Genomic DNA, 16,465 nt, shown 5'->3' on the forward strand with positions numbered 1-16,465 from the left:
GTCCGGCTAGTAGCAGCCAGCCCCGCTGCGCGTTCTATTTACGATTTCCGCACGAATCCCGAACGGCGAGCGGGCGCTCCGGCACCCCCGAAGTTGCAAAGGACTTAAAAATGGATCCCGAAATGTTTCTCGATGTCGCCAACCAGGTGGCAAAGCTCAAAATGTACCCGTACTTCGACATTGCCCACTGTATAATCACCTGCCTGTACCTGCGCGAGGACTTAGGAGCCGGTAAGCGAAACCCTGGGTCTGGCCCAGCTCTTGTACCCTTGAGAGAACAATTCGCTAACAAACAAGCACTAAACAAAACGATCAAGTATCTCGAGAGGGTGCTTTTCTAAGCCTCGCAGTAGACGATCGCGGCGCACTGTTTTCTCTTTCGCTTTGGCATTGGCGTGCGGCGCACGTCGGAAACTAAACACGTTGCGGGAGATCTTTTGATCTTTTACTTTTGATCGCGAACTTGCTGATGCCGTGACTCCCGCTGGGCGATTGCCTCTGAGCGTAGCGAATGCTGCGAGCTTCAAGTAAACTTTGGTGGAGCAGCGCGATCCTTTTTTGGGGGCCCCTTATAAGTTCGCTCGTGGTTCGCGAAAGCTCGCTCGCAGGCTTTCCTGCAATGGTGCGTGAGTGGCATATCGCTGTAGCGTGTCGCTTAAAATCGTCTACCTGTCGCAGTGAGCGGTCTTTACGCTTGAGAACACGCGTTAGACGTTCGAAGTAAAAAGAAGAAAACAGTCGTTCGCTGGCATTGTTTTAGATCTCAGCTAGACTTGCAACGCGTCGACAACACAATGCCACTTTTGTAACTGGACTAATCATTTTCTCTTCGCATTAATTGATTCGTATTTTACAGTGCGAGCTTTCCACGCATCAGACGTGCACATATGGGCTTTGTTACCAATATATATGTTAGCGGTGTACAAGTTATCCTCCTAATGGGCTTTATAGTGTCTTCTAAAATGCAAGCTAACCCAACCATCAGCAACAGCAAGTCCCACACTACCCTTTTAAGATCCGCCAATTTACCTACCACTGCTCTTGTCTTTGCTTACTCTGTCTGCATACTGAAGCACGTACTTTCTATTTTCTTTCCTCAAGCACTTGGGTACGTGTGAACAGCGATAAAGCTGATGCGTTCACGTTAATTCCTCAACCACATTCAGTTGTGCAAAGGAAAACAAAATCACCCAAATATGCTGTCCAAACCTACAAGCTGTCCTGCTTACTATAAGAATGTATAATAAACAGGAGCATATATGCAACCTAAATTGTTCACCCAATTAAGATGTCACTGTTGCTATTTTGAGACCAACCTGTTTTCTTTTAGGCTAGGTCGCAGTAAGTGACATTATTTCACTTATATTTCTACTTGTGCCTTGCTATTGGCCCAAGTGGCACATACCGTACCTGTTGTCAGAGTTAGTCAACCAGGAGCAGTGGCCAGATGATAAATGAGAGTAACGAAAGTTAGTCGGTCGTGCAACTCATCACAAAACTAAAAAAAAAAAAAAAAGTGTGTTCTAATTCTATTGAGCTCACTTTCCATAGTTTGTTTTTTCACACCATGATTTATGGCAGGATCGATACTCTATACAGGACTATAGATGTCAAACAGCCACTGCTATGTAGGAATTTAAATAACATGAAATGCATTCAACGTACCTCATTCGAGAATAAAATGTTTGAACTCAAGTTGCCAAAAATTTAATCTCATATCAGTGTGATGAGCCATTAGCTAAACATTTCATTGCAAGAAAGTGATAAAAGTGCAAATAACAGTCTTATCAAAAATGCACACCACTTCACTGGCAGATTGGAGTCCCCTCCAAGATACACGTACGTGATAACTCATCAGTGGTACATTATTGTGGTACATCAATCTATTGTGCATACAGCTTTCGGAATTGCATACCACAACAGCTCAGTGACTGCAGGTGGCATTGTGCTGCTTAAGCATGAGGTTGTGGGTTTGACTCTCGGCCATGGCAGCTGCATTTGGATGTGGGTTTAATGCAAAAGCATGCATGCATTAAGCTTTGGGTGCATCCTAAAGAACCCCAGGTGGTAAAAATAAATCCAGAGCCCTCTCCTACAGCATCCCTTATAGCCCCTTCGCTGCCTTGGCATGTTAAACCCAATAAACAACTATTTATATAGAACTGGAATAGTCTCAGCTGAAGCACTCAAAAGATGTCACTTAATACATTCAGCACTTGGACCAATGTCAGCAGTCTTGAATATTTGCCAATCCTTGCTCACTAAATGCCAGCTACTGTACGCCACCTTTATATATTTGTAGGAAGGATCACGGGTGTTGTTGCTGTCACAGTTCCCAAGATACATGTGTGTCAATGAAAATGTGCTACTGCATATTGGGGTGCGTACTTCCCAGCACTGAATGAGTCGCAGCTGAGGAAGTGGGTGGAATGAATAACAGTCCCATCTGCTTTTTCTTCTGAACACCGTCCCGTGTGGTGAAGAACTTAACTAGCCTTACAGCCTCAATGCTACTGCATGACATGGGTCCATTGCCGTGTGGGCCAGTGAGAAACAGTTATCATGTACAGCAGTACATGACAACTACATGAGAAACTGCTATGTACAGCATCATATACTAGCAGCTCTCCCAGTACTAACAATGGTAATGCAACAGGGAGGATAAAGAAAATTTTGAAAGGAAGCTAAGGACCCTGCAATTAGCAAGAAAATGGAAAATGATAGGAGTAGCTGATGCTATACTTGAGATTAGCAGGAAGACATGGAGTTGAACAGTTCATGTCATGCATAAAACAAATAGCCAGTGATATAATAGAGCAAGAGTTGAGGTTTGCATGTGAGGTATGTGATAACACCACTAAATTGCTTCTAGTATTGAAATTTGCAAAAAATTATATGAGGTTTTACCACTAGCTACATGGCACTTTGCCGCAGGTTCCCAGCTGTTCTCGAGGAAGCACCCAATGTCCTGCTGGATATCGAGCATGTTTTCCATTTTCGCTGGCGGGATCTTGTCAGCATTTCTGCTGGGTGAACCTGTCCTGGGAGCCCTCAAGAACAACCAGCAGATACTGCTTGCTACTGCAGTGTGGTACGTGCTACCAATGGTGCATGACAATTCTCTCTCTTTGATCTCCCTCCCTCTTTTTTTTTTTTTTTTTTTATTGTAGTACTGACAGCGCCATAATCACCATACTGTGGGGGAAGATAGGAGAACAGATTAAACATTCAAGCTTTCGCATATTGGGAGTTTTAGTGAAGACTTAAGTAATTCTTTAAAAAAACATTGCTGTAAAAGTAAAGATATTTTTTAGACACATTAGTATAAGACAGTTGCCTCTGAAATGTTTCTTTTCTGCAGTACATGTTCAATGTTCATCACTAATTTATTTTGGCCTGCAGCTTTTAATAAGCCATGCCACTTCAGATTATGTGCATTGCGTAATATAGATGTTTGGACCACAGACAAATTATTTTTATTCTATATGATTATAGCACTTAGAGCTAGGTTAAGCGAGACTAAGCATTTTCATATGACGAGCTTGCCTGGACAAATTTGCTTCAGTGCAGTTAATAGAAGAAACTGCAAAGATAAGCCATGAACTACAGTTTTTATGTAGTTGCATGAAGTAGCTGTAGTTAGTTTGAAACTTGCAAACTACAGTTTACAATAGTACTTGCTGTTTAGCCAATACTGGCACTCTATAAATGTAGGAATTATATTGTGTTACTGCAGTTGCGTTGTTCTTTTCTCTCAATGGCATGCAACAGGTACGCCATCTTTTACTCGCCCTTTGACATCGTGTACAAGATATGCAAGTTCTTCCCCTGCAAGCTTGTGATTGCACTGATGAAGGAGGTCACGAGGTGCAAGAAAGTTCACGACGGTGTCATGCACGCTGCCAAGATCTATCCCAACAGCTACCTCATCATGGTCATCATTGGCGTTGTCAAAGGTCAGGCATGTGCTTGCTTGACAGGGTGTGAAAGTCAGCTTGATGGTGGACTGCCATCATTCTTGCATGTACACTAAAGCATAAGTATCCAGATGTGAACAAGCATTGTGCTGACGTCCCAATTCTTCACATTTATGTGTGTGTGTCCTGTTCATGGGAGGTAGCGGAAATACAATAAAAAGTTAAAAGAGGAAACAGGATAAGTGCAAACTGGAACTTGTTGATTTAGAGTACCTTGATTTGTAGGGAACAGGTGCATGATGCAAGTGCAAAGAACAAAAAAAATAAAAGAAAGGAAGCACACCGAAGAAAGAAAAGCAAGAAAAAAAAGGAAAGATACAGAGCATGATTCAAGTGCAACCAATATATGCAAACTTACATTCTAACAACACTATTGGTGGACAGCTTAAACAGTGGTAAGCATTCTTGTTTACAAAAAGATACCTAAGTGCTGCCACACCTTAAGCAATCCATTGGCAAATTTGAATTATAATATAAGCTAATTACTAATATAAGCAACTTCTGTCACCGTTTTCATTTGCCTCTTGTGTTTGCACGATCGTTTTCATTTGCCTGTTGTGTTTGCACTATCCACCTTGAATGTCTACCAACTAGCCCGGTTTGGTACCCTGCCACTTGTTCTTTCATGTTACCATCGGGGCACTAGAGACGAATGTGTTTTCTTATTCACCGGTTACCCACAACTGATATAACTGACAGCAGACACACATTTTACCATCATGAAAAAAGTGACAGCAAATTCCAGTCGTTCATACAAAAGGAATTCCTGAATCCTTGATCGAGCTCTCAGGATCACTCTCCGATTTCACAGATCAGAATTTGCCAGCAGTAAAGACTACACTCTGCACTGGATCACAGCATAAGTTGACAGATGCAGGCGAGAGAACATGGTGCTTATGCGACTCCCAGTTGAATCCAGCCTCATTGTCAGTGCAAGAAAACTCTTGAATTTTTGTCCTACAAGCCAGCATGAGCCCTGTAAATAAAATGTAACACGGAACCAATGAGGTGTCTGCTGCCTAGTGAATTAACTTGAAGTGAACAGCGGAAAACTTGAGCTTGTTCTGTATCAACCAGTGGAAAACAATTTCCTCTAGTTCACTAGTTGTTCACTAGTTGTTCCAAAGGCTAGTGGAATTCACCTTAATACATACTAGGCCATGGACATTACTAAACCTAAAGTGGATACCATTGCATCAGCTGAAGTTTACTGCCATTGTAGCATGGAGGATATGAATTGGCACAAAAAAGGTGTTGCCACATGGACATAATGTGGTATTTACAAAAGCACACTACACCACGAAATAACAGTCATCACCAGCCATGTCTTGCTTTACTACGTTTTGCTTGATAGGAAATCCAAAAGGACGATTAGCAACTGCCATTCCGGGGCGAAATGAAAGAACAATATTGCCATAACCAAACGTTCCTCATTAATTCTCTAGATTTGAAGTTATTATAAACTAGAACAGCAACTGAAGCACTCAATTCCTCTCGGAGAAAAACAGGCCTAGGGGTGCTTTGCTGCAAGAGTAGTGATTATACTTCTCACTCTGTGTGTGTGATCGCTTTAAGAACTTGCAGGGCAAAAGAGTTACTTTAAACTTGCTTTCTGTTTCACTGCTACAATTTACAGGTAACGGGTCATCATTTCTCAAAATCTTCGAGCGGCTACTCCGAGGCTTCTGGACTCCAGGAGCCATGGAGATCATGCAGCCTAGCTTGTGAGTCTTTGCAATCTGTCTTGCTGGTATAACTCAGTTTCTATGGAAACTGTCAAGTTGATGAGGTGTACCAAAAGTGATAATTTTGTGCATGCTACTTCCACTGGCACAAACAAAGCTGTTTTCATTTTCTTGAATGAATGGCCACTCTGCCTTTTGAGATATCAAAGTAGCTTTTGAGATATCACAATTTGGTAAGCTGCACTGGAACTTTGCAAAGGCTGTTTCATATCCACATCACATATGCACCTTCTCCACCTTCAGTGGCCTTTGAAAGTGGTGGCCACTGAATTACACAAGCTTTGTGGGCTCCACTAAAAGCCTGTCTCGGCGAAGCAAGTGGAGCTCTTGAGTTTCAGTGGTCATAAAAATTCACATATGAAATGGATCTAACTGAAGTTGTAATCACGGTTTTAATAAATTGGAACTTAGCCATTTTTATCAATTTTAATGGAATATCTGACGGTCACAATACAAACTCTGCAATCACCAGCATTTTACTTTCGATCATTTAGGCGAAACAAATCTTATTCAGACTGGTCGGCACTTAATGGCTTCATACTGTTGGCAGATGGGAATTTGAATGATAGCATTTATGAATTTGAAATGCACTATTTGCATAGCAAAATTTGAGTCAGATCCATGCTAAAGCGTCTTCTAAAGAGAGCACGGAAGCCTAGCAGTTTTCTTTTCAAGACCACTGAACACAATAATAAGTTCATTGCCACACCACACCTAGGCTCTCGCCGCAGCCGTTATTGTTCTTGACCAAGAGGTAGGAACAGACAGAACCACAATTATCAGCACAGCAGTCTAGGTTATATACTCGCCATGGTTGCTTAGTGGCTGTAGTGTTGGGCTGCTGAGCACGAGGTCGCGGGATCAAATCCCAGCCACAGCAGCCGCATTTCAAGGGGGGCGAAATGCGAAAACACCCGTGTACTTAGATTTAGGTGTGCATTAAACGAGGTCGCGGGATCAAATCCCGGCCACGGCAGCCGCATTTCAAGGGGGGCGAAATGCGAAAACACCCGTCTACTTAGATTTAGGTGTGCATTAAACGAGGTCGAGGGATCAAATCCCGGCCACAGCAGCCGCATTTCAAGGGGGGCGAAATGCGAAAACACACATGTACTTAGATTTAGGTGTGCATTAAAGAACCCCACAGGTGGTCCAAATTATTCCAGAGTCCCCCACCACGGCGTGCCTCATAATGAGATAGTGGTTTTGGCTTGTGAAACCCCATATTTTAATTTTTTAGTCTAGCTTATCATTTTTTTTTTCTCAATGCATCCTGTTATTTAGCTCCAATGATCTTGTTACTCTTAGTGAACCGATTTTATTGCTGTTCTGATGACTGCACATTTTTTTCTGCTGCACATCACCCTCTGCAGCGCTACAAAAGCATGCCTGGTGGCCTCGGTGATCTTCGTGCTGGACAAAAAGACCGAGTTCGTCTCCGCTCCACACGCACTCGTCTACCTGGGCATTGTGGTGTTCCTGCTCTACTTCAAGCTGTCGGCCATGCTCCTGGGCATCCACGACCCGTTCCTGCCCTTTGAGAACCTCTTCTGCGCAGTCTTCCTGGGTGGAGTCTGGGACGCCCTGGGACGGGCGCTTACTTCCAGCCGTGGTGGTGAGGGCAAGACGGATGCTGCCAAGAACGGAAAATCCGAAGCCACCAAAAAAAAGGACTGACGTCGCGGCCCCTTCCCACCCTCTGCGTGTCGTGTTCACTGCGAGACGTCACTGTTTCCTCCCTCTTTTTTCCAATTTCCTCCAGAGACACACCAGCGACAAAACAAGGCAAGTGCGATAGCTGAGGTTACCATATTTTCTCAGGTGCGAGGTACGACTGGCTCTTAAGGGGTATTCACACGAAGATCTTCGCGAGGGATATAGGAGCAACTTGACCAGTCGCTGTGGAGCGTTCCCCGTAGACATCCCCCCACTCACATGGTCAAGGAGTTTGGGGCGGAAAGTGAGTAAAACTCAGTATAAAACCACTTTGGTGATTTATACCATATTCCACCATCCCGGTGCTCGAACTTGGAACACGCCTCCAAGAGTGTGGCCAGGTCGCTTGCTGCGACTGTGACGACCTCATCGACAAAGCGTTGCAATATGACTGCCGCCCTCTTGAGGAGCTTAATTTGATTAAGGTTTGAGATTTTATTAAGGTTGCCAGACACTGGCTAAAATGCTGCTGCATCCACCACCAAGTGGGGTTTACGTGTTGCTCTCGCTCAAATGCTCCTTATCCCTCTGGGTACAGGCAGTGGCGTCGCACCTTCTCATAGAAATGTGATGTCGTAACAAGAGGTGCACTCCTCACACTGACGGGCAAGATTTCTCCTGTGTGAATACCCCTTAAAGGGCCTCAAATGTTGAACAGTTGTAGCTTTCATGTACTCCTTCAGGTAATGACATGTCTGTAGGCCACATGACAAAGCTAACCTAACCTCAGACAACCTCCATATCTGCTTCAGGTGCTTGCCTGGCAGTTGCCAGACATTAACATTTTTAACAGCCGTAATGAAGTAACAGTAGTGATAAGCAGTTCTATCACAAAAGTCTTGCTTTGAACACTATAGTAATATTACCATTACTGCAAAGCTGCGTTTTATGTTTTTAATGTAAGCATTATAGTCATAGTAAAAGTGATCCCAATGCGGCAACAACAGGAGATTTTGGAGTAATGGCACCCAAAAGCAGCTATTATGGAAGCAAACTTGTACGCATTCTTTGAATTGTATAAATAAAGCTCATTTTGATTGATTGATTGAAACATGCACAGCCATCTTGTAAAATGATGTGGCTATGATACAGTGAACTAGAAGCGCACACTGACTGCATCATATACATTCATTGTTTAAAGTCAGTGTGGGAAAATAAATTATAAAGGGCTGTCAGAAGAAAGATTTAGTACCACTGCTGTTTACCTGCTTACCTTTAAGCTGCGCGTGTGCTCGCCAATGTAACAAGGTAATTGTAATGTGAGAACAAGTCACAACAAACTTTGAAAACAATTTGCTGCAAAAGCCAGTTATTGCTAGTATTCGACTGTGACATCAAGGTTCTGTTTCTGTGGCACATTAAGATGGAGCAATGAAAGTGAGAAACAGTTAGAAAATGTGTGAGCACGAGGTAGGTTTGGTTGAAACAGGACAGAGTTGATTTATCATCATCATCATAAGTCACTGCAGGGCAAAGGCCTCTCCCATCGGATCTCCAATTTCCCCTGTCTTGTGCAAGCTGACCCCATGTTATGCCTGAAAATTTCCGAATTTTATTACTCCAACTAGTTCTCTGCCGTCCTTGACTGTGCTTTTCTTCCCTTGGCATTCAGTCTGCAAGTCGGTTATCTGCCTTATGTATTACATGGCCTGCCTAACTTCTTTTTTCTCTTGACTAAAATATCAGCTATCCCCGTTTTCTCTCTAATCCACACCACTGTCTTCCAGTCTCCTAACTTTACGCCTAACATTTGAAGCTTCCTTGTTTACCTCAAAGTTTCTGCCCCATTTATTAGTATGGAGAGAATGAAAGATTGTACACTTTTCTTTTCAAGGATAGTGGTAAGCTGCTGATTATGACTTGGCATTACATGGTCATGACAGGGTTGATTAGATGTAATTAAAAGAGGTCTTTGCCCTACAGTAGACATAACTTGTAAATTACGACACTCCGAGCACCATCAGCAGAGCGAAGGCCTTACAGGTTGTGAGATCCGAGAAAATGTTGAACTTCCGAGCAGTTTGTAGGTCGTACAACACTGTGTTGCGTGCATAGACTAGTAAGGCGAGAAATTCAGATAATAAACCAAGATGTGTTCCAAGACTGCAGAGATGTTCAGCTTTTTCTTGCATCTTGCTGTCTGTAAATTATTGCATTGGTAGACCGTACTTCCTTGTTCATCTCTGTGTCCTTTTCAGGTTGTGTGTGTGTGTGCAAATGGGGTCTACCGCTGCACAAGCGAGTTTTCTCTGCTGACAAGCGCCGGACTCTTGTTGGAGAAAAGGGAGCCAGGGGAGTCTCATCAAGGAAGAATCGCAAGAGTGTGTGCCTTGTTTTGTGTTTGTTGGGTTCATTCTGTTGCTGTCGTCTTCTGTGATTGTTGAACGCACACCCACCCGGTGATTTGGACAAACTTCCCGCACAAACTTCCGTTTTATTTACATCTTTTTATACAAGATGCAAGTGACATCTTCGAGTCTTTTATTTCAAAGCCCAGTTCTACACACGTTGCTGTGTCTCTTGCTTGAAGGACTGAAGGTGGTGCTTGGTTGGGGCAAAGGCGGTGGTTTTAAATGTTGTCACACTATCGTGTCACCTGCAGTTTTTTTAGCATTTTCTCACTGAATGGAGCATGTTCTAGGCTAGTCTGTATTAAAGGGCCGTATACTATGTCTACTTAACTGGCATCTGCTCAAAATAAGCTCTCCTTGATTGTCAAAAGTTGCACTTACTGTTCCCTATTCTGTGTTTGAGAATTTTGTTTTACGCCTTCTAAACTGCATTTTACACACAATGACGCATATGAAAATGTATTGTTTTCAGCCTTGAGATTTACCTCTAGCGTTCAGGTGGCTGTATGGCGCAGGTTCCTGGTGCTTAATATAATGTTCACATAACTTATAGTAAACTCTAGGCCTGTTTTACCTCTAGGAAATCCCATCTTCCTGTACATTTATGAAAATGAACAATTTTTATAAGTACTATTTGCATTACAGCTGAATGAACACACCTCTGTGTGTATATATATATATGTAATGTTTCATATAGAGCACTGTGTAGTATACACGTTGAAGGTTAAAGTTAGGTTAACACATACTACGCCAGTTTTACATGGTTATATTTTGCAGCTTTTGAGATAAGCCATCAGCACGTGTGACTGGCAAGTGTGTTTTGGAGCGATGCGACTGAATTGAAAGACGAAGAATTAGCTGACAAGTGCCAAAACTATACCCCAAGAGGCTCAGACTGTGTAGCCTTTTGGGCACGACTGGCGGACCAGCCCGTCACGTCGCAGTGGGTCAGTAGTTACAACATTCTGCTACTGAGCGGATGATCATAGATTCAATTTCCAACCTTGGAGGCCAAATTTTAATGGGACGTCATGACAAAATGCAGGCCATGTATTGAGACTTGGGTGCCTGTTATGGTTACCTGGTAGCCTTTTTTTTTTTTTTTTTGCAGAGTGTAGTTGAGGCACAGGTTTGGGAAGAAAAAATTCGGTCAGAAAGTGGTTGGCAGGCCACAGTCATGTTTGATAGGCAGCGACTGGGGATGGGATATGTGGCAGTATGTTTACTGGACACTCTTGTCACAGTTCCAAATGAAGCAGGCTGCCACTCCCTACAGGGACAAGGGCACCCATTTATAAACCAGACATGGCCACTTCATGGGCTACGAATTCACACTGCAGATATGGTGTCAGATTTGTCAAAGCTGCCCCTTAGAGCCTGGTTTTCTGCCAGCATCGTGGTGGCAACAAAAGCCTCTGGGCGTTAATAAACGGGGCTGCAGTTCTTGGCTCGGACTTGGCTACAAAGCGTTCGCAAGCTCGGCTCTGTCCATTTTTAAGTCCTTTAAGAACATCAGCGACCACATGAAGTCCCAGCGCCGAGATGAACAAAAAATAGAGCAGAGCTATGCGAAAGCTTGCAATGAGAATTGCTCATGTAACCGTTCAGCCATACTATAAGCAGATGAAGTTTGTTCAGCACTAGGAGTTTTTTTTTTAATTTTTAATTTATTTTGCCATTCAGTCCAGTAAACGATGACTTTATTTACAGAGTTTTTTAGCGTTGGCTCAACAATGAAAGTTCACAGAAGAAATGATGATGTCCTACGGCACATGTGCCCGTTTCACAGCCTTGAAAGTCGTACACATTATGTGTGAGGGGTATAACAAAGTCTGAAATACCTGTTTTTCTTTCGCATCAGTGGCCAAGTATTGTGTCTTTATGCTGACCTGGTATTTTAGCCTGAAGTGAATAAGACTATACACTTGTTCGAACAGTGTTCATTGAGATTTTGAAATTTGAAGCCTTCAAGGGCTTAATGTATGCAACATTTTATACTTGTAGATCAAGTCTGCAAACATGCACATTTGTTCAGCGAGATTTCCTTCGTATTCCAGTGTAATTGTAGGGCGACATGTGCAATACTTCTTACATGCTGCATCTTCAGTATGGATGTTGGCATTGCAGCATGCTCTTTACGCGTAAGAAAAAAATTGTGGTGCACTGTTACAATTAGCACTTGAAAACCGAGTGTGTTGGTGCTGCTGTTTCACGTACTAGCGCAGCCATTGATTTGATAGCACATCATTGTAATGAAGCCTGGCAGCAAGTTAGCGGCACCTGCCACTTTTTGCTGTTCTCAACTGTTAAAGCTGAGCAAAAAATTGTTGTGTTTTGCTCCCATAGTGTCTACCTTCACATGGAAAATTGTGTGCACCAAATTTAGGAGGACACAGCAGGCTTCCATACCGACGACAGCTCACTTGCACAGTTGCAAGTTGACACACTGCACACATGAAATAGGCTGAACGCAAAGTGCAGTGCTTAAGGTGTTCCTCTGACAGGGATAGTGTTGCTAGTCCTTTTTTCTTGCTTTTTGTTATCCTTAAAATGTTTCAGACAAGGGACTGTTTTCCTTACGGATCACTTTTCAGGGTTGTAGGCATTGAGAAAGCCAATAAAAGGCATAAAATAAATGATGTTCACCTTCCTACTCATGGACATTGTTTTCATTCTCCTTTAATGCTTGCTACTGTTTAATATTGGCTTAAGCTTATCCGAGCCAAAGGACTGGTCAATCTCATTGTATTTTTCATGCAGGTAGGTAATCTGCACAAAGATACCATATACAAGCAACATGTTACAGTTACGTCCCGACCTGTCACTCGGGCAAGCTTAAGCTGGTACAAAACTATTACAATGCTACCTTTAGAAGCAGCCAAGTGCTTGTTGTACGCAAATCCCACTTTACAGTTTTGCTGCACTGCAATGCTTGTGCTCTGCAATACCGTAAAGCGGCACTTGCTAATTGCTCATGCAGGCATGTGTGTTACAGTTCATCAATGGACCAGACAACAATAAAGTGCAAATGAGTTTAGCACAACTTGTAACAGTTATGACCCAAGCGAATTAAGCTGGTACAAAACAAACAATTAGAATGCTACCTCTAGAGGCAACCAAGTGTGTTATACACAAAATTCCAGCTTGCAGGTATGGCTGCACTGCAATGCACGTGCTCTGCAACGCAGTGAAGCCGCACTTGCTATTTATTTGTATGCTCCCAGGGGCATGTGTGTTGAAGGTTCATCAAGTGGCCATGCAGCAATCAGGTGAGAATGAGTTTTGATTTATGCTAAGCTTGGCATTAATGCCCAAAAGACTTGATCAGTGTTCTGTGGCCTTCATCGGTGGCAAGAGACAAGTCAAAGGTTGTTTCACGAACCGAATTACTGCAATGTTGTGAAATTCATTTTCACTATCAGCCCATTCATTTCTCTCTGCACCTAGTGAAGTAGTTCCTGACCGTTCAGTGCAGTTCTTTCTCATGCAGAACCAGCATGGCACTACTAGCACGAGCCCTGCACTTCCTCTCTGAACAGTGCAGAAAATGCTGTAAACTTGTCCTGCATGAACCCTGCATTATGTGAAACAAATGATGTGAAACAAATAGCAATGTACAGATGCCATCATGTTGAACTGATAAAATACTAGTACACAAGTGCAAATTGAATGGACCTCATACAGTTCCTGCAAGCTTGCCTTTTTGACATCTGTACAATTCTCAATGCCCAATAATAATTTCACTTCGTCTTTTGTGAAAACAATCTGCTTTCTGACCAAATTCCCATTGTGAGTATGTGCTATCAGCCTTCAGGTCAGCGTCAACACATGCACGTACTAACAGCGAAGCCTTTGCTTCTTGTTCACAGTACATGGGACCTCCGTGCTAGCAACAACGGGCAGTGGCATCCTTTCCTCGAGCTACAATCCACTGTTCACCAAGTGCATTCCATGTACTGATTCTGCTACACATGTACTCCTGCTGAACCCTTTAATAAGAATTTTAAAAAAAGCTTGCCAATTAGATCGAATTTTTTTTTTTGCCTGCAAATGATTTTTATGATCATAAAACAAAGACCATGCAAAAAATTTGTCAAAAAGGTATATTTTACTAGAGAAAAATTATTTATAATGCGTTAGTATTCTTAAGGTACTTTATGCACTTTCGGTGGCTATGTATGTATCTATGCATGTAGGTTTGTTTGTATCTAACCGCTTTCCCGCCTACCCGAGTCACTGGGTAGTTCATGGTCGAATGAGCAGTGCATCAGGCTGTTGTGCTGAAGTAACGGAGTTTGAAACCAACCATCGGACCAACTTGGATTACTGCGTATGTGGCAGTGTGTACATACATGCCACTTGACTCTTCAACAAACTTCTTTCACGCCGACATGATGGGTCACTGTAGACGTGGGACTGGGTAGGTACCGCTGTTCGAAGAAACTCTTTGACGCCGACTTGGAGCACTGGGCATGCGTTGCTTGGTCTGTGCTGGTCTTCAATGAACCTCTTTGACGCCAGCTTGGGTAACTAGACATGTGCCTCTGGGAATGTGCCGCTCTACAGTCATGAAAAAGATCCCTTACATTTCTCAGATGCCGAGTGGAATCAAACCCACGTCACAAGGATTCCTCAATGACGGCAACCCGATGCATTAGCAGGCTGCGCCACAAATGCGTGGGTATGTGCCGCTTTTCACTGAATGCCTTTCGAGCCAACACTTTAGCGTGCTGTGCCATGGAAGCACTGGGTATGCGGCGCTCTTCAATGAACTTCTCACCAACTTGGGTCACTGAATGTGCCACTGAGGGTGCAGCAAGCAAGGGAACAATCCTCGGTGTTCGCAGTTGTGCCACGCGTCTTGTCTCGGAGGCTACAATATGGAAACTTCTCAGCAGTGCAACTAGATAGCGCGGCGTGTCCAGAAAGAAGCAGAGAGGAGTCCGGTTGCCGCGTGAAACGTTTCTCAGCGTTTGCACGCACTGACGTGCCATGCATTTCAGAGGACATGCGCAGGCTTTGCGCCGATGGTGCTGGATGGCACCGAGTGTTCTTATAGTAGCGCGAAAGAGGAGTCTCGCTGAAGTACACCTCCTCATACATAACTCGTTTCGACAGTGGCAATAGGTTGTGTCGCTATATTGATTCCATGCTAAACGCATTACTGTTCACAGCCATCGTGAGATGGGTTCCGCCAATTTTCTTTTACACTGTAACAAAGGTTGGCTTCACTGTACACAAGAGAGTCTATGCTCCCAACCTCACTTGCAAAGGATTCTTTTCATCCTGTAAAGTAAAACCACGCTAAAAGTTTGTCAGAAAGGTTGTTATCTAGACAATAAGGGTGGGCTTCACTGCACACAAGTCAGTCTATGCTCTCAATTTCACTATTTAACGGCTTCTTTCACAATCTGATGTTATTTACAAGCACAAAATAAGCGAGCCCCACCTGGAAGAAACACAGACAACACAGGAGCTAAAATAAGTCTTCAGGCCCGCATGAAAAAAAAAACCGCAGGGCGAGCTGGCCCCGTCCATCTTTTTTGCAAGTACGCACATGACAAGCTCAGTTCCTTTTTCATCGGCAAAAAAGCTAATGATTGTGGTACATTTTGCATACCAGAGTACGCTACACATCCTTCTGTCCCCGAAAGGGTCAATGGTTGTAGTTCATTCTGCATACCAGAGTACGCTACACATCCTTCTGTCCCCAAAAGGGTTAATGGTTGTGGTACATTCTGTGTATCAAGTGCACTACACATCCTTATGTCCCCGAAGGGGTTAATGCTTGTGGTACATTTTGTGTGTGTGCTACACATCCTTCCGTCCCCAAAAGGATTAACGGCTGTGGTACACTCTGTGTACCAAATTGTGCTACCCATCCTTCCCTCCCCAAAAGGGTAAATTGTTGTGGTACATTCTGAGTACCAAAGTGCGCTGCACATCCTTCAGTCCATAAAAGGGTCAATGGTTGTGGTACATTCTGTGTACCAAAGTGCACTACACATCCTTCCGTCCCCAAAGGGGTTAATGGTTGTGGTACATTTTGTGTAAGTGCGCTACACATCCTTCAATCCCCAAAAGGGTTAACGGTTGTGGTACATTGTGTACCAAATAGTGCTACACATCCTTCCCTCCCCAAAAGAGTAAATTATTGTGGTATACTCTGTGTACCAAAGTGCGCTACACATCCTTCCGTCCCCGAAAGGTTAAATTGTTGTGGTACATTCTGCATACCAAAGTGCACTACAGATCCTTCCATCCCCAAAAGGGTCAATGGTCGTGGTACATTCTGTGTACCAAAGTGCAGCAAGCAAAGGAACATCATTCCGTCCCCAAAGGGGGGTTAATGGGTACATTTTGTGTACGTGCGCTACACATCCTTCCGTCTCCAAAAGGGGTTAACGGTCGTGGTACATTCTGTGTACCAAAGTGCACTACACATCTTCCGGGTTAACGGTTGTGGTACATTCTATGTACCAAATTGTGCTACACATCCTTTCCTCCACAAAAGGGTTAACGGCTGTGGTACATTATGTGTACCAAATTGTGCTACACATCCTTCCGTCCCCAAAAGGGTAAATTGTTGTGGTACATTCTGCATACCAAAGTGCGCTACACATCCTTCCATCCCCAAAAGGGTCAATGGTTGTGGTCCATTCTGTGTACCAAAGTG

General features: G+C 43.5%; 1 protein-coding gene across 1 annotated transcript; it reads left to right on the plus strand.

Annotated features, from left to right (window-relative positions):
* On the plus strand, positions 1-12,442 carry LOC119433718 (trimeric intracellular cation channel type 1B.1). The gene is made up of 6 exons (XM_037700972.2): positions 1-231; positions 2,935-3,091; positions 3,772-3,956; positions 5,614-5,701; positions 7,096-7,507; positions 9,637-12,442. Exons 1-5 carry the CDS (start codon positions 111-113, stop codon positions 7,397-7,399), a joined length of 855 nt encoding a protein of 284 aa, XP_037556900.1. The 5' UTR covers positions 1-110; the 3' UTR covers positions 7,400-7,507; positions 9,637-12,442.
* The last annotated feature ends 4,023 nt before the right edge of the window (positions 12,443-16,465 follow it).

This window comes from Dermacentor silvarum, chromosome 11 (genome assembly GCF_013339745.2).
Source record: "Dermacentor silvarum isolate Dsil-2018 chromosome 11, BIME_Dsil_1.4, whole genome shotgun sequence".
NCBI lineage: Eukaryota > Metazoa > Arthropoda > Arachnida > Ixodida > Ixodidae > Dermacentor > Dermacentor silvarum.

Coding starts and splice junctions, on each gene's coding strand:
- LOC119433718 (XM_037700972.2), top strand. CDS start 111: ATGGATCCCGAAATGTTTCTCGATGTCGCCAACCAGGTGGCAAAGCTC. Junction 232..2,934: donor GCGCGAGGACTTAGGAGCCG/GTAAGCGAAACC, acceptor ACTTTGCCGCAG/GTTCCCAGCTGTTCTCGAGG. Junction 3,092..3,771: donor CTGCTTGCTACTGCAGTGTG/GTACGTGCTACC, acceptor GGCATGCAACAG/GTACGCCATCTTTTACTCGC.